General features: G+C 37.8%; 1 protein-coding gene across 1 annotated transcript in view; it reads left to right on the top strand.

Moving 5' to 3' along the window:
• Positions 1 to 817: 817 nt before the first annotated feature.
• LOC144963361 (uncharacterized) overlaps positions 818 to 19,168 on the top strand; it is a 24,788-nt gene continuing 6,437 nt past the window's right edge. The window contains exons 1-2 of the mRNA XM_078897319.1: positions 818 to 1,323; positions 18,020 to 18,263. Of these exons, the coding sequence (XP_078753445.1) occupies positions 1,271 to 1,323; positions 18,020 to 18,263 (297 nt within the window). The 5' untranslated portion in view covers positions 818 to 1,270. The remainder of the gene's footprint in view (positions 1,324 to 18,019; positions 18,264 to 19,168) is intronic.

Below are 19,168 nucleotides of genomic sequence, written 5' to 3'. Positions count from 1 at the left end.
TTCGCGAAGTCCCAGGTTTGAGAGTTTGTTTTGTTTTGTTTTGTTTTGCTCAGACGAGGGTCATTTAAATCGGTCGATAATTTAAGGACGAGTTTTCTGTCCAAATTTCTAAATATGTGTTTATCCAAGAGTACGGCAGAGCTGTGCTACTGACAATGGGAAATGGTCAAAACTAAAAATAGACGTATGTCTGTATTGTATGTAGTTTCTTCCTGAATCGGTCAAAATAACTGAGGGCAAAGGTCAAGGTTTGGGAAAACAAGTGGCAGATACCATTTACCCATAGTTCTCTCTCTCTCTCTCTCTCTCTCTCTCTCTCTCTCTCTCTCTCTCTCTCTCTCTCTCTCTCTCTCTCTCTCTCTCTCTCTCTCTCTCACACACACACACACACACTCTACCGTCCCTATCTGTCTATCCATCTATCCTTCAATCTATCCATCCATCCATCCTTTGGGACTGTAAAATGACGCAATGTCACTCAATAACCCTAACAAGCTAGCAGACTATATTCACCCACATTGCATCACCCCTGAGTTCTTACGGTTACCGCCCACTTTTACTGGCCAGCTTCCAACGTGTGTGTCTGGGCTGTTCGCGTGTGTTGTGTATATAAATAATAACAACAACACACAGTGTTCCAATTATTTGAAGTGAGTCGTGCGTGTGTGTGTGTGTGTGTGTGTGTGTGTGTGTGTGTGTGCGTGTGTGTGTGTGTGTGTTTTGAGGGAATGTTTACATATTGCGTGTGTGTTGCTTTTGCCATGAGGCGGAAACGTGATCGATTTCATCATTTGGCCAAAGCAGTCAGTACCCTGGTCCTGTTTATTGGATAAAACATGCGCTGTTTCCTCTTCAACAGTTTATAAAACCGTGATTTGATTTTACTCAAGTGTAGAGTAATAAATGTTAAATACGTAAAATTATAAATATATTACTTTAACGTGGCGAAGTGTTTGCAACTTATACCAATTAATAATCAATTTCACATAGGGTCTAATATAAGATATTTACATTCGTTTACAAACTTTATGGACAATTTAATATATTTGAAATCTGATTGGCATTATGTTTTCCTAGTACTGTATTTATAATTATGCTGATATTATATGCTACGCCAAAAGCAGTACAAGGCGACAGCGTGTTATTTTCCCTACATGATTGTGATAATTCTTTCTTTGAAGTTTAAAATAGTGACTTTGATAATGATTATACCGAGATGAACAGATAAATACTGTAGATACGTAGGACAAGTATATTATTAGATTTGAGAATGTGTTCAGCTTTGAAAATGACTGTGGTTCGAGATTCAAACATTCAAGAAGGGTAAGTTATCCATTGTGTTGCTTTTTTGTAATTAATTTTTTTTTAACCTTTTTTTCTAATAAAGAAAACTAGCGATGATAATGAATTCGATTTCATTGTATTATGCACTTCTTGTAAACCAATTGACACCTAGATCACCACGCCTTTCGGACAGTCGTCATAATGTAAACAATGGTAGTGATTGGTAAACATAGCAAACTACACAGGTTTGTCGGCCAGCATTTACCATGATCGAGACAATCGTTGGTAACAAGTCACCCATTTGGCGTTATAAAACAATAACAGTGATCAGAGAGAGGTTCGTTTCATTCAAGTTATGGGAGCGATCTATTTTCATGTTTTCGTCCAACCGAGTCATCAATCACGTGATTTGTTGCTGTCCAACGATTGGACATTTCTGAACAAATGTAAACACGCTGCTTTGTTTATGAAAGTTATAGTTAAGCTGAACAAAATGACCAATCGTGATGTTAGATATTTCAAAAACTGTGAACACTTTTCATTATGTGGGTCACTTTGAGCACATATTCCAATGTGACCAATGACCTCGAGCACACGGAAAGTTAATATAGATAGAATGCGCTTGGCCAAGGAGTTCACAACATTGCCATCCGGAAGTATAACGGACCAACACACAAACTCTGTGTAACCATGAACTTTTATAGTCTGGTTAATACAGTTTAGTGAGAACAACTCACAAACGCGGATGGCAAAAACAATAACAAAGGCCTGAGTGACGTCATCTGCATACTATCTATAGATCATGCCCATTTCCATGTTTGATTGGTCAAAAAAAACTACTGGTTAATACGATTCAGTAGTCTGATGTCACGCGCCCGGCAACGGCGGCCATCTTGGTTCTAAACAAAGAAAATCATTACTTTTTATTCTTCATGCTGGCTAGAACTTTTCATTCCCTTTTCGTATGTCTTGTGATCAGAATGTGTAAAAGTCGATACATGATCAAATTTATGGGTTTTTTTCCCTCTGGAAACGCTTTTATGCTCGCCGGAGAAATATTTCATACGGCGTCCGCCATTGTTCCGACAGTTTAGAGCCAGTGTTACTAAGTTACCATGCGTCATTAGGAAGGAAGTGACGTTACGACTACTGAATCCTATTATACGGGTAGTTATACACCAAAAAAAAAAAAACGATACGTTTTATATCCCTTTTTAAAAGTAAGTATTTTATCGGGGAGTGTGTATGTCTGGGGGAAGGGGGGGGGGGGGAGAGGGGGTGTCTGTAAATCACCACATATAAATCCCCCCAAAAAGTAAGCGTATGCGTGCTTTGATACCTAGATGTATTATTTCTCGACATTCAATCATGAGAGTTCAAAACTAATCAATGAATAATCCGCTTGCGCTAAAAATTCTGCTTTGATCTTTTTTTTCTTTTTGTTAAACTTTTTTTTAATAAAAAAAAAAACTATAGACCCTAGCACTGATAATGAAATTGGATTTCAGTGCATTAGGCCTTGCTTTGCATTTCTTCTTAACCAATTGTTTAACGATTTAGATCTACTCGTAGATCCGGGTTCTGTGAAACAATAATCCAATAATGAAAAGAATACACGTATTTTTGGTTTGTTTTGTTTTGTTTTGTTTTTGTTATTTGTTTGTTTTGTTGTTTTTTTTTGTTTTTGTGTTTATTTTTGGTTGTTGTTTTGTTTTTTGTTTTTTTGTTATTATGTTTTGTTTTGTTTTTGTGTTGTTTTTGTTTTGGTTTTTTTTTTTTTTTTTGGTTTTTTGTTTTTTGTTTTGTTTTGTTTGTTTTTTGTTCTTGTTATTCATTTTTTATTCTTTTTTTTTATGAGTCTTGGACAAGACTCTTTATTCACTTTCTCTCACCGTACTCAGGTGTAAAATGAGTACCTGGCCGTTAACAGCGTTGTCTCTGTCCGAAAAAAAATGTAATATCGCCTAACAGGCGTCATGTACCGTCTTACATGTTAAATGTTGCTGTTGGTCAGGGATCCCTTGTAAAGCGCATTGAGCACGTTTAGTGGATATTGCGCTATATAAAAGCTCTTTTAAAAAAAAAAAGTTCAAGTGTGCATGGACGTGTGTTGTTTATAGATAGTTCGAATATGACGTCACTCAGGTCTTTATTATTGTTTTTTGCCATCCGCGTTTATGAGTACTGCTAACTGAACTGTATTAACCCGACTATAAACTTTCATGGATACACACAGTTTTGTGTGTTGGTCCGTTATACTTCCAGATGGCAATGTTGTGAGTTTCTTAACCAGGCGCATACTATCTATAGCAATACAAGCTAACACTTACTAGCACCAACGATGGTAGAAGATATTTGCAAGCACATTTTGGCACACAATATAGGGTTTATTATGATGATGTAACGTTACGGCTCGTACATTTGGAAGGATTCCTTCTTCTAGCTTGTTTTGTAGGTGTGTGCTTCCTTATGTTGGGGCATACACATACACCTGAACACACCAAAGTGAACACACAATGTGTTTTGTTTGGGAGTGTATTTATATATATATATATATATATATATATATATATATGTGTGTGTGTGTGTGTGTGTGTGTGTGTGTGTTTATAATTGTTAGTTGTCATAAGTCACATGCGCATAAACTATAAACACTGTGCTCTCTCTCTCTCTCTCTCTCTCTCTCTCTCTCTCTCTCTCTCTCTCTCCCTCCCTCTCTCTCTCTCTCTCTCTCTCCCCACCCCACTCTCTCTTCTTCTACTATCTCTCTCATCTCTCTTCTCATTTACTACACACACACTATACACATATATATATACATATATATATAATTATATATATATATATAATGTGAGTGACCTTAGTTATTTTTGTATGGTCTAGCCAACATTATCGATGCATAAATACTTGAATACAAAAATGATAACGAAAGCACTTCCACGACTGCTATACGTGTGTGCGCAGTGTTTTGTATCGTAATAATAGACGTCCTTGACCTTGCTAAGAGTTTCGGTGACCAAGTTACCGTTAACCGATATACAATAATAATAATATTATGGATTTTTGTGTAGGTCATACGATGTAAGGTCAAAACTGAAGGTTTTCCTCTTCATCCAAGTTTATGATTTACGGTTAAGTAAAATACTCACATGTAATGTATGCCAGATGAATCGTACTAAAACAGAGAACTAATGATATTTGTAACCGTTTAACGTTATCACCCAACTGGCGGTATAAAAACAATAACAAAAGAGCCGAGTGACGTCAATTCCATTCATACCACAGTAGATAAATGTTATCGAAACGAACCAAAGCTGTTAAGACCGTCCTGAGCGAGCGATTTTTTCATTCTAAATGGGCTCTATTTTTATCTCCGGAAAAGGCAATATAATAGGGAATATCAACTTTCCGTTACATAGCGCACAAGTCGCTTGTTGGACGCGTTCTCAGAAGAAGAAAAAACTTGAGATTTTATATAGCATAATATCTACTAAAGGTACCCAAAACGCTATACAAGGGGTCACTTAATATGTAGGACGACTACCTATGAGTGTATCAGGGTTATTAAGTCTTATAAACTCAAGTTTTTTTTGATTTTTTGTTTTTGTTTTTGTTTTTAATTATTTGCTCTTTTTTTCTTTTTTTTTTTTTTCGAAGGTCAAAATCCCTATACGTGTTTATTGTCGTATTTAAAAGACGGAGGTAAATCTAAATTGGCAAAGTGACGACAAACATTGGGTGTCTCCCATTCATGAGGTTAAATAATAATAATAATAATAATAATAATAATAATAATAATAATAATAATAATAATAATAATAATAATAATTATAATAATATGTAGAACGACACGACATGATGCCTGTTGGGCGATAGTACCATTTTTCCCGATAGAGACAACGCTGTTAACGGCCAAGTAATCATTATTCATCTGAGTACGTACGAGAATATTATGAGTAAAGAGCATTTTCCAAGGACTCAACTATGCATCTCTCAGAGTGGGATTCGAACCGACCTGAAGGCGAGTGTCATACGACTAGACCATATAGACGCACAGTTGCAGTTGCAGTTTCAGGCATGTAAAAATAAAGAACATTAGCTTTGATACTACGCCTATAATTTGTCTCAGAAAAATATAATTAAAAAATAGGCATAGGGGAAAATTAACCCAGGGTATAGATAGTTCGAAGATGACGTCACTCGGGTCTTTGTTATTATTTTTTGCCATCCGTGTTTATGAGTAATTCTCACTAAACTGTATTAACCAGACTATAAACGATCATGGTTACACACAGTTTTGTGTGTTGGCCAGTTATACTTCCGGATGGCAATGTTGTGAACTTCTTAGCCAAGTGCATTCTATCTATACTACGGATATAGTCGGTGTTAGGGTTGAGTGAGTTAAAAGGTGATGTTATTCAATAGGTATCCCCATGATGGAATCTGTGACTATGATAATAATATTACTATAAGCCGCTCAATTTTTTTGCTTTGTTTTGATTTGTTTTATCTCCTGTTTTTCATTCTTTTTTTTTTCTTCTTATTTTAGCTTACGTCCGGATTCGATTATTATTATTATTATTATTTTATTATTTTTATTATTATTATTATTATTTATTATTATTATCATATCATCATCATCATTATTATTATTATTATTATTATTATTATTATTATTATTATTATTATTATTATTATTATTATTATCATCATCATCATCATCATATTATTATTATTATTATTATTATTATTATTATTATTATTATTATTATTATTATATATCATCATCATCATCATCATCATATTATTATTATTTATTATTATTTATTATTATTATTATTATATTATTATTATTATTATTATATCATTATTATTATTATTATTATTATTATTATTATTATTCATTATTATTATTATTACTACTGTGATTATTATTATTACTATTATTATTATTATTATTATTATTATTATTATTATTATTATTATTGTTATTATTATTATTATTATTATTATTATTATTATTATTATTATTATTATTATTATTATAACCTTTGAAAGACCGGCTATGTGGTCTAGTGGTATGACACCCGCTTTTGGATCGGAAGGTCCTGAGTTCGAGCCTCGCTCACTTGGCGCATAGTTGAGTCCTTGGAAAAGGCTCTTTACTCACATAATGAGGTGTAAAATGAGTACCTTGCCGTTAACAGCGTGTCTCTGTCCGAAAATGATTGTAATATCGCCTATCAGGCGTAATGTCCCGTCCTACATGTTAAGTGTTTCTGTTTTTTTTTCAGGGACCCCTTGTAAAGCGCTTTGAGCACGTTTAGTGGATATATAAAAGCACAAAACAGAGGACATTTTTTGTTGGTTTTTTTTTTGTTTTTTTTTTTGTTTTGTTTTTTGTTTCTTGTTGTTTTTTGGGGTGGGGGGTTGTTTTTTTTTTTTGTTGTTTTTTTTTTTGTTTTTTTTTTTTGTTGTTTTTTGCGTCTGTTTGTTTTCACAGACAAAGCCATTTTTATTTTTATTTTGGGGAATTTTCATCTTATTTTATTAGTTTTTGACAACCACAAGTACAAAAATATTACACAATACGACCTGTTGTGATCAATAAACTCGCCTGGTTGTTTACAAATGTAATCACTGAAGCGACTCATGACGTCAGTCACTCTCGCTGGATCTCCGATTTGGACCGGGTGCGCTCGAAAATTCATTGACCATTCTGAGCCGTAAAACATCATGTGTGTGTGTGTGTGAGTGTGTGTGTGTTTGTGTATGTGTGTGTGTGTTTGTGAATGTGTGTGTGTGTTTTGTTGTGTTTTTGTTTTTTTTTTTGTTTTTTGTTTTTTTGGAGAAAGAGAGAGTAATTGTATGTGTGTGTAAGTGTGTGTGTGTAAGTGTGTGTCTGTAAGTGTGTGTCTATATGGGTGTGTCTGTAAGTGTGTGGCTGTGAGAGACAGAAAGAGTATTTGTGTGTGTAAGTGTACGTATATGCGTGTGCATGTTTGTGTGTGTGTGTGTGTGTGTGAGAGAGAGAGAGAGAGAGAGAGAGAGAGAGAGAGAGCGAGCGGTTGTGTGTGTGTGGGTGTGTCGGTGGATGTGTGCATGTGTGTGCGTCTGGGCGTGTCTGTCAGTGTATGTGTGTGTGTGTGTGTGTGTGTGTGTGATTGTTTTCAATGACCATCAATGTCCTGGAGAATTTCCATGACGCACGAAGGTCTATTTATAGCTACATACATACAACAATACTACACTCATAACCCTTTCCAAACAAGTTATTTCATTTCTTCCACCCGTGACTTTCGTTTCCCATTCATTGTATTATTCAATTAGTCCAAAATCACCATTGACTTGTAAACAAGGACGAAGTCTCCAGTCTATAAATATATAAAATGGGCTCTTTATTATGGGCAAAAGAAATCATTCGTTCATAGACTATGGCCAAATGGATTGATGAAAAAGGTAAAATATTTGATACTTGAAATTCTAAATTTGACATGTCATGATATTGATCATTAACATCTCCAGTAGATGATAATGATATTGATAAAACGATTTTGACGTCAGCACTCAGCAGCTCTTTGTTATTGTTTTTAGACAGCCGTTTTGGTGATTAGTTCTCACTAATTATATAAATCAAACTTTAATCGTTCAAGGTTACACATAGCATTGTTTTGCATATATATAGATAGTATGCGCTTGGCTCAGAAGCTCATAACATTGCCATGCGGAAGTAAAACGGACCAACACACAAAACTGTGTGTACCCATGAACGTGTATAGTCGGATTAATACAGTTCAGTGAGCATTACTCATAAACGCGGATGGCAAAAAACTATCTGTATCGAACTATCTATATGGGTCCGTTAAATCCGACTGGCGGATGTTGTGAGTATTTTACCTAAACGAATAGCATCAATACCGAAATGTACCAGTTCGATCACCCGCCGCTGCGCTGAGTGGGCTTGAGCAAGTCACCTCGCCCTAGCTTAATTTGTGGCGCTGCACTGCGGCTGACGCCTGGGTTATTCCCTCGGAATAGACCCTAGAGCTAAATTCACCTATCGGATGAAGAATGGGAATTTTATTTAATTATTTTATTTGGAACTGTAAGTTTTATATGATGTGGAGAATATAATTCCCTTATTTTAGCCGTGTAATGGGTGATTTTGTAAAAACTAACCTGATTTTTTTAAAAATTGTTACAACAACGTCATTAAATCAAGATCACGTGAGGCTAAGTGGTCCAGTGGTATGATACGCGCCTTCGTACGAGAAAGTTCGGTGTTCAAGTCCCGTTCTGAACGGCTCATAGCAGTTGAGTCCTTGGAAAAGGCCCTTTATTCACATTCTCTCACCGTACTCATGTGTATAATGAGTACCTGACCGTTAACAGCGTTGTCTCTGTCGTGGGAAAAATGTAATATCACATAACAGGCGTCATAGTCTCGTTCTACATGTTATGCTAGTAATATATTCGGTATAATTAGGGGCAATGGTAGACGGAATAGTAGTAGTATTAATAATAATAATAATAATAATAATAATAATAATAATAATAATAATAATAATATAATAATAATAATAATAATAATAATAATAATAATAATAATAATAATAATAATATGATAATAATAATAATAATAATAATAATAATAATAATAATAATAATAATAATAATAATAAATAAATAATAATAATAATGATGATGATGATGATGATGATGATGATGATGATTAATAATAATAATAATAATAATAATAGTAGTAGTAGTAGTAGTAGTAGTAGTAGTAGTAGTAGTAGTAGTAGTAGTAGTAGTAGTAGTAGTAGTAGTAGTAGTAGTAGTAGTAGAAAGTAGTAGAGAGTAGTAGTAGTAGTAGTAGTAGTAGTAGTAGTAGTAGTAGTAGTAGTAGTTAGTAGTATATATTACTAGTAGTAGTAGTAGTAGTAGTAGTAGTAGTAGTAGTAGTAGTAGTAGTAGTGGTAGTAGTAGTAGTAGTAGTAGTAGTAGTAGTAGTAGTAGTAGTAGTAGTAGTAGTAGTAGTAGTAGTAGTAGGTAGTAGTAGTAGTAGTAGTAGTAGTAGTAGTAGTAGTAGTAGTAGTCGTAGTAGTCGTAGTAGTAGTAGTAGTAGTAGTAGTAGTAGTCGTAGTAGTCGTAGTAGTCGTAGTAGTAGTAGTAGTTGTTGTTGTTGTTGTAGTAGTATCATTAGTTGTAGTAGTAGTAGTAGTAGTAGTAGTAGTAGTAGTAGTAGTAGTAGTAGTAGTAGTAGTAGTAGTAGTGATGGTGGTGATGGTAGTGGCTGTAGTGGTAGTAGTAGTGGTGGTGGTGGTGATGGTAGTGGTCGCAGTGGTAGTAGTAGTGGTGGTGGTGGTGGTAGTGGCGGTAGTGGTAGTAGTAGTGGTGGTGGTGGTGGCGGTAATGGTAGTAGTAGTAGTGGTGGCGGTAGTGGTAGTAGTAGTAGTAGTGGTGGTGGTAATCGTTGTTGTAATCCGTTTGTTCTGAGTGATTCATATTTCCGATAAAGGAAAAAATTTCCGTAATTCTTTATGAATGAGCCTTTGCCAAACAGGCGTTACTCCTAATCCATTCGTGGATTATTGCGATTAACTCGATTATCCTATCGTGTTGTAGTAATAATCGGTAGTAGCTACGTTGATCAACGAGGTGACACATTTGTTGTTTATAGCTGATCAAAGAGTGAACTTTGTTTGTTTTTTCTGAAAACTGTAAAAAGGTATTTTCGTACTTCATGTACTTACCAAGTTCGTGATTCAGGAAGAGATTAAAGCATGATTTAATTTCATTTGATTTCATAATGATGAATATGTCAATTTATTTAAGGTCAGGATAAACCACCATATAGAATAAATAGTTGTTCTTTTTTTTTAATTAATTTAAAAATTGAGCTTTTATATAGCGCAATTTCCACTAAACGTGCTCAAAGCGCTTTACAGGGGGATCCCTGGTCAACAGTAACATTTAACATGAAGGACGGGACATAAACTTTGTTTTAAAATGCAAATAATGATGAAGTATGGTGAGTTGTACGGATAAATAGCCCTTTAGCCCAAATTAATGAGGATTTCAAGATCTCAAAAAGAAACTGTATCCTGAGGAAACTGGCAAGTACTAATTGGGGAGCCTCACAACAAGTACTTAGAGCATCTGCTTTGGCACTTTGCTATAGCGTGGGAGAATACTGCGCTCGAGTCTGGATGAGGAGCCCACATGCCAAACTGATTGATGTCAAGCTAAGAGAATCAATGAGGATCATAACAGGATGCCTCAAGTCAACCCCAACCCAATGGCTCCCAGCACTAAGTGGCATAGCACCGCCTGATATCAGATGACAAGAATTAAACCAAAGAATGCATGCCAAAATTGAGGAGGTCACTGACAGGGTCCCATTGAAGGAGGTCCTAGAAGAAGCCCCAACAACGTCAAGACTGAAATCAAGAAAACCTTTTAAAACTTCAAGATAACATTTCAACGTGAAAGAGGAATGGATGTCGATGTGGAACCAAGACAGACCCAGGGGAGGCGACATCATATCCGACCCAACAGAAAGAACACCTGGCTTTCTCTGCAATAGCCGAAAATGCTGGCTCACCTCCAACGCATTTTGACAGGACATGGCAGAACCGCAGCTAACATGCATAGATGGAATCTGAGAGAATCAGATGCATGCCGTCATTGCCAAGGAGGCCCTGAGACAATGGACCACATCGTCATCAGTGACAAGCCTATCAGGAGGCTATGAGACAGCCTATAAGGCAGGAAAAGAATTTGAAGAATGGATTAAAAGATTCAAAATAGAGGTGTAGCCATTCGATACTACTAATGAGGATTTTGGCATTGGGGGCCCAAAATGGGCCTCAACTTGAGATTTATTGGAATAAAAATTTCTCAAAGATTTTTAAAAATAAGTCAATGGAATTTTGTGCATATAAATAAATCATACAATTATGATAATGTTCTAAAATAATTAATATGAAGTAATCACTTTTGTTTTTCCAAAAGTCTTTTTGAATGGAAACAATAAGAAATAAAGTATCTTTTAAAAATCATTAATCCTAGATTAATAAATTGACAATGTTTTTATTTCATTACAAAGATGTAGAAAGAGACCAATGATAAACATGCCAATTTTCATAGAGATATAACATAACATAACATAACATATGGTATACATAGAACGAAGATGACGTCACTCCCGTCTTTGTTATTGTTTTTGCCATCCGCGTTTATGAGTAATTCTCACTAAACTGTATTAGCCAGACTATAAACGTTTAAGGTTACACATAGTTTTGTGTATTAATTCGTTATACTTCCGGATGGCAGTGTTATCAGCTTCTTAGCCAATCGCATACTATCTATAGGGCGAAATGGGATAAAATCCCTTGAATGCCCTTAATATAAATTGATTGAAATATTACAATAGGGAATGAGATTAGCCGGAATAGTAGCGTCCCTTGATTAGACGTCACCCATAGTCTGTGACGTCACCGACGGAAAAGTTATTAGAGAGAGAACGTCATGTTGGTTGTGCGCATGCGTCTCTCGTCCTCGCGTCCTTTTGGGATAAATTATTATTATTATTATTATTATTATTATTATTATTATTATTATTATTATTATTATTATTATTATTAGTAGTAGTAGTAGTAGTAGTAGTAGTAGTAGTAGTAGTAGTAGTAGTAGCAGTAGTAGGAGGAGGAGGAGGAGGAGGGGAGGAGGAGGAGGAGTTAGTAGTAGTAGTAGTAGTTAGTAGTCGTAGTAGTAGTAGTAGTAGTAGTAGTAGTAGTAGTAGTAGTAATAATAATAATAATAGTAGTAGTAGTAGTCGTAGTAGTAGTAGTAGTTGTAGTAGTAGTAGTAGTAGTAGTATTTTTTAATTCAGAAAAGTGAGTGGAGCAGGCACTTATGTTGGTAACAACAAGATATGAAGTGAGTAGAAAAGTGCCAGAAGACAATAGAGAATAAAAATTTTTTCGCGGCGGTGGTGGGGTTTGAACCTGCGACCTTATTGGTACGACAACTCCGCCTGGCAGATGAGAGCGTGGCTCTACCGTCTGAGCTATCCACGAACACAAAAATATTCGTATCAAACCCAAGTCATATTTCTAAAGCCTTCTCTCACCCACTACTGGAGATCGCCGGCTCGTTCGCGCGCCACCATCGCGAAGTTTTTGACCAGCAGTTAAGCTTAATAGTCAATATTCTCAACACAAACACATAACATAGAAACGATTGAGACATTGCGTATGCTCCGGTATATGGGGTGAATTTTTTAATTCAGAAAAGTGAGTGGAGCAGGCACTTATGTTGGTAACAACAAGATATGAAGTGAGTAGAAAAGTGCCAGAAGACAATAGAGAATAAAAAATTTTTCGCGGCGGTGGTGGGGTTTGAACCTGCGACCTTATTGGTACGACAACTCCGCCTGGCAGATGAGAGCGTGGCTCTACCGTCTGAGCTATCCACGAACACAAAAATATTCGTATCAAACCCAAGTCATATTTCTAAAGCCTTCTCTCACCCACTACTGGAGATCGCCGGCTCGTTCGCGCGCCACCATCGCGAAGTTTTTGACCAGCAGTTAAGCTTAATAGTCAATATTCTCAACACAAACACATAACATAGAAACGATTGAGACATTGAGTATGCTCCGGTATATGGGGTGAATTTTTTAATTCAGAAAAGTGAGTGGAGCAGGCACTTATGTTGGTAACAACAAGATATGAAGTGAGTAGAAAAGTGCCAGAAGACAATAGAGAATAAAAAATTTTTCGCGGCGGTGGTGGGGTTTGAACCTGCGACCTTATTGGTACGACAACTCCGCCTGGCAGATGAGAGCGTGGCTCTACCGTCTGAGCTATCCACGAACACAAAAATATTCGTATCAAACCCAAGTCATTTCTAAAGCCTTCTCTCACCCACTACTGGAGATCGCCGGCTCGTTCGCGCGCCACCCTCGCGAAGTTTTTGACCAGCAGTTAAGCTTAATAGTCAATATTCTCAACACAAACACATAACATAGAAACGATTGAGACATTGAGTATGCTCCGGTATATGGGGTGAATTTTTTAATTCAGAAAAGTGAGTGGAGCAGGCACTTATGTTGGTAACAACAAGATATGAAGTGAGTAGAAAAGTGCCAGAAGACAATAGAGAATAAAAATTTTTTCGCGGCGGTGGTGGGGTTTGAACCTGCGACCTTATTGGTACGACAACTCCGCCTGGCAGATGAGAGCGTGGCTCTACCGTCTGAGCTATCCACGAACACAAAATATTTCGTATCAAACCCAAGTCATATTCTAAAGCCTTCTCTCACCCACTACTGGAGATCGCCGGCTCGTTCGCGCGCCACCATCGCGAAGTTTTTTGACCAGCATTAAGCTTAATAGTCAAATATTCTCATCACAAACACATAACGAAACGATTGAGACATTGAGTATGCTCCGGTATATGGGGTGAATTTTTTAATTCAGAAAAGTGAGTGGAGCAGGCCTTATGTTGGTAACACAAGATATGAAGTGAGTAGAAAAGTGCCAGAAGACAATAGAGAATAAAAAATTTTTCGCGGCGGTGGTGGGGTTTGAACCTGCGACCTTATTGGTACGACAACTCCGCTGGCAATGAAGCGTGGCTCTACCGTCTGAGCTATCCACGAACACAAAAATATTCGTATCAAACCCAAGTCATATTTCTAAAGCCTTCTCTACCCATACTGGAGATCGCCGGCTCGTTCGCGCGCACCATCGCGAAGTTTTTGACCAGCAGTTAGCTTAATAGTCATATTCTCAACACAAATCCATAACATAGAAACGATTGAGACATTGAGTATGCTCCGGTATATGGGGTGAATTTTTAATTCAGAAAAGTGAGTGGAGCAGGCACTTATGTTGGTAACAACAAGATATGAAGTGAGTAGAAAAGTGCCAGAAGACAATAGAGAATAAAAAATTTTCGCGGCGGTGGTGGGGTTTGAACCTGCGACCTTATTGGTACGACAACTCCGCCTGGCAGATGAGAGCGTGGCTCTACCGTCTGAGCTATCCACGAACACAAAATATTCGTATCAAACCCAAGTCATATTTCTAAAGCCTTTCTCTCACCCCTACTGGAGATCGCGGCTCGTTCGCGCCCCATCGGCTAGTTTTTGACCAGCGTTATAGCTTAATAGAATATTCTCAACAAAACATTAACGTACATAGAAACTTGGACATTGGTATGCTCCGATAAGGGTGATTTTCAATTAGAAAGTGAGGAGAGGCACTTTATGGTAACACAAGATTGAATGGTAGAAAAGTGCAGAAGACAATAAAATAAAATTTTTCGCGGCGGTGGTGGTTTAACGGTTATGGTACGCAACTCCGCCTGGCGATGAGATGCGTGGCCATACCGTCTGAGGTATCACGAACACAAAAATATTCGTATCAAACCCAGTCATATTCTAAGCCTTCTCTCACCACTACTGGACCAGCTAGTTCCTCGCCCACTGCGAAGTTTTGACCATATTATCTTAATATCAATATCTCCAACCGACAACCAATCATACGAAACGTTTGAGACTTATGAGTATGTCGTATATGAATTTATTAATTCAAAAATTGACGATGGAGCGCGCATATGCGCGATACTACAGAATGAGTGAGTAGAATTGCAAATGACATGTTGAATAAAAATTTTTGGGTGTGGGTTAACTGCTATTGGTACGACACTCCGCCTGCAGTGAGAGCGTTGGTCTACCATCTAGTGCTATCCACAACCCACAATCGTCGAAAAACCTAGTCTATTTTTCTAAGTCTTCATCTCCCCACTTTGTAAATCCCCTCCGGAGCATACTCAATGTCTCATCGTTTCTATGTTATGTGTTTGTGTTGAGAATATTGACTATTAAGCTTAACTGCTGGTCAAAAACTTCGCGATGGTGGCGCGCGAACGAGCCGGCGATCTCCATAGTGGGTGAGAGAAGGCTTTAGAAATATGACTTGGGTTTGATACGAATATTTTTGTGTTCGTGGATAGCTCAGACGGTAGAGCCACGCTCTCATCTGCAGGCGGAGTTGTCGTACCAATAAGGTCGCAGGTCAAACCCCACCACCGCCGCGAAAAATTTTTATTCTCTATTGTCTTCTGGCACTTTTCTACTCACTTCATATCTTGTTGTTACCAACATAAGTGCCTGCTCCACTCACTTTCTGATTAAAAATTCACCATACCGGAGCATACTCAATGTCTCAATCGTTTCTATGTTATGTGTTTGTGTTGAGAATATTGACTATTAAGCTTAACTGCTGGTCAAAAACTTCGCGATGGTGGCGCGCGAACGAGCCGGCGATCTCCAGTAGTGGGTGAGAGAAGGCTTTAGAAATATGACTTGGGTTTGATACGAATATTTTTGTGTTCGTGGATAGCTCAGACGGTAGAGCCACGCTCTCATCTGCCAGGCGGAGTTGTCGTACCAATAAGGTCGCAGGTTCAAACCCCACCACCGCCGCGAAAAAATTTTTATTCTCTATTGTCTTCTGGCACTTTTCTACTCACTTCATATCTTGTTGTTACCAACATAAGTGCCTGCTCCACTCACTTTTCTGAATTAAAAAATTCACACCCATATACCGGAGCATACTCAATGTCTCAATCGTTTCTATGTTATGTGTTTGTGTTGAGAATATTGACTATTAAGCTTAACTGCTGGTCAAAAACTTCGCGATGGTGGCGCGCGAACGAGCCGGCGATCTCCAGTAGTGGGTGAGAGAAGGCTTTAGAAATATGACTTGGGTTTGATACGAATATTTTTGTGTTCGTGGATAGCTCAGACGGTAGAGCCACGCTCTCATCTGCCAGGCGGAGTTGTCGTACCAATAAGGTCGCAGGTTCAAACCCCACCACCGCCGCGAAAAAATTTTTATTCTCTATTGTCTTCTGGCACTTTTCTACTCACTTCATATCTTGTTGTTACCAACATAAGTGCCTGCTCCACTCACTTTTCTGAATTAAAAAATTCACCCCATATACCGGAGCATACTCAATGTCTCAATCGTTTCTATGTTATGTGTTTGTGTTGAGAATATTGACTATTAAGCTTAACTGCTGGTCAAAAACTTCGCGATGGTGGCGCGCGAACGAGCCGGCGATCTCCAGTAGTGGGTGAGAGAAGGCTTTAGAAATATGACTTGGGTTTGATACGAATATTTTTGTGTTCGTGGATAGCTCAGACGGTAGAGCCACGCTCTCATCTGCCAGGCGGAGTTGTCGTACCAATAAGGTCGCAGGTTCAAACCCACCACCGCCGCGAAAAATTTTTTATTCTCTATTGTCTTCTGGCACTTTTCTACTCACTTCATATCTTGTTGTTACCAACATAAGTGCCTGCTCCACTCACTTTTCTGAATTAAAAAATTCACCCCATATACCGGAGCATACTCAATGTCTCAATCGTTTCTATGTTATGTGTTTGTGTTGAGAATATTGACTATTAAGCTTAACTGCTGGTCAAAAACTTCGCGATGGTGGCGCGCGAACGAGCCGGCGATCTCCAGTAGTGGGTGAGAGAAGGCTTTAGAAATATGACTTGGGTTTGATACGAATATTTTTGTGTTCGTGGATAGCTCAGACGGTAGAGCCACGCTCTCATCTGCCAGGCGGAGTTGTCGTACCAATAAGGTCGCAGGTTCAAACCCCACCACCGCCGCGAAAAAATTTTTATTCTCTATTGTCTTCTGGCACTTTTCTACTCACTTCATATCTTGTTGTTACCAACATAAGTGCCTGCTCCACTCACTTTTCTGAATTAAAAAATTCACCCCATATACCGGAGCATACTCAATGTCTCAATCGTTTCTATGTTATGTGTTTGTGTTGAGAATATTGACTATTAAGCTTAACTGCTGGTCAAAAACTTCGCGATGGTGGCGCGCGAACGAGCCGGCGATCTCCAGTAGTGGGTGAGAGAAGGCTTTAGAAATATGACTTGGGTTTGATACGAATATTTTTGTTTCGTGGATAGCTCAGACGGTAGAGCCACGCTCTCATCTGCCAGGCGGAGTTGTCGTACCAATAAGGTCGCAGGTTCAAACCCCACCACCGCCGCGAAAAAATTTTTATTCTCTATTGTCTTCTGGCACTTTTCTACTCACTTCATATCTTGTTGTTACCAACATAAGTGCCTGCTCCACTCACTTTTCTGAATTAAAAAATTCACCCCATATACCGGAGCATACTCAATGTCTCAATCGTTTCTATGTTATGTGTTTGTGTTGAGAATATTGACTATTAAGCTTAACTGCTGGTCAAAAACTTCGCGATGGTGGCGCGCGAACGAGCCGGCGATCTCCAGTAGTGGGTGAGAGAAGGCTTTAGAAATATGACTTGGGTTTGATACGAATATTTTTGTGTTCGTGGATAGCTCAGACGGTAGAGCCACGCTCTCATCTGCCAGGCGGAGTTGTCGTACCAATAAGGTCGCAGGTTCAAACCCCACCACCGCCGCGAAAAAATTTTTATTCTCTATTGTCTTCTGGCACTTTTCTACTCACTTCATATCTTGTTAGTAGTAGTAGTGGTAGTGGTAGTAGTAGTAGTAGTAGTAGTAGTAGTAGTAGTAGTAGTAGTAGTAGTAGTAGTAGTAGTAGTAGTAGTAGTAATAATGTTGTTATCATTATCATTATCGTCATCCTCATCATCATCATCATTTATATATTTATTTCCTAATTCATTTTCGTTCACTCAGATTTACGAGAACTTCTTCAAAGTTCAAACTACACAAGATGGATAGCAGATGTGTCTCCTCAGACGATTGCGCCAAATTCATACAGAAGTATGGCGGAGACTGTCAAAGACTATTGGTGTTTGGGTATGGCTCGTTGGTGTGGAAAGTAGACTTTGAATACAACTCTTACATGATTGGATATGTGAAAAACTACGAGAGGCGATTTAATCAGGGCAATGAGAATGTTCGGGGAACAAAAGAAAAGGTAAGTCAAATTATAAATATCTAATATGTGACCCTTCGCCTTAAAACGGTATTAAGTCGGGTTGGTTAAGATGTTGAAAATTGAATTTATAGCCAGAAATATCAGACTTGTGTTGAGTTTATACGATTTATTGAGGAGAATGGATGCCATACTTTAGGGTGCTAATGCCATCAGTTTATATTTTTGACCAGTTTAACATTAAATCCGACTTTTAAGCATATGGTTCGTTCCGACATAATACCGTTTTGAGACGATGGGTCACATATATATCGCGGAGCTGCCAACTTGAAATTTCAAAAATACGTCGTTTCCAAGGGACAAAAAATAAAAATCCACTTTCATTAGCATTAGAAATAGATAATCTGCCCTCAGCATGATCCCAAAATGGTGGTAAGTTCTGAATATGGGTTTTCAGGAACCAAACTTTGTGCGGCTATGTGGTCTACATGTTAAATGTTGCTGTTGACCAGGGACCCCTTGTAAAGCGCTTTGAGCACATTTAGTGGATATTGCGCTATATAAAGCTCAATATAAAGCTCAATTTAAAACTTTCCATTTCAATAAGATTTATTGAGTCAAAGAGGAGAATGCAGTTCTATAGCTGGGGTCCCAAATTCGTATTTCTACGAAGTTATCCGTAGTATTAGACAGGTCTGATATCGTCCTCAAAAATGTTTATCTTACGCCAGTAAGTAGGCCTTATCATCTTCCATCGTGGCTTGTACTTTTGAGCACGTTGCCGGTCTGCTGTCTCCGTGTATCACGATCCTCTGCGGTGCGCATGAAATCTGCGTTGCTTTTAAATTCACATATGGCCGTTCTTATGTTTTTTAGATATGTCATTCTTTGTCTTCCGCGAGAGACAGCTGCTACAACAAAGAAACAAGATAAAGAAGTTAAGGTGG

Source organism: Berghia stephanieae, chromosome 1, assembly GCF_034508935.2.
Source record: "Berghia stephanieae isolate SIO BIC M18660-M18661 chromosome 1, UCSD_Bste_1.3, whole genome shotgun sequence".
NCBI lineage: Eukaryota > Metazoa > Mollusca > Gastropoda > Nudibranchia > Aeolidiidae > Berghia > Berghia stephanieae.
The sequence above is the reverse complement of the archived record's forward strand: the minus strand, read 5'-3'. Positions and strand labels throughout refer to the sequence as shown.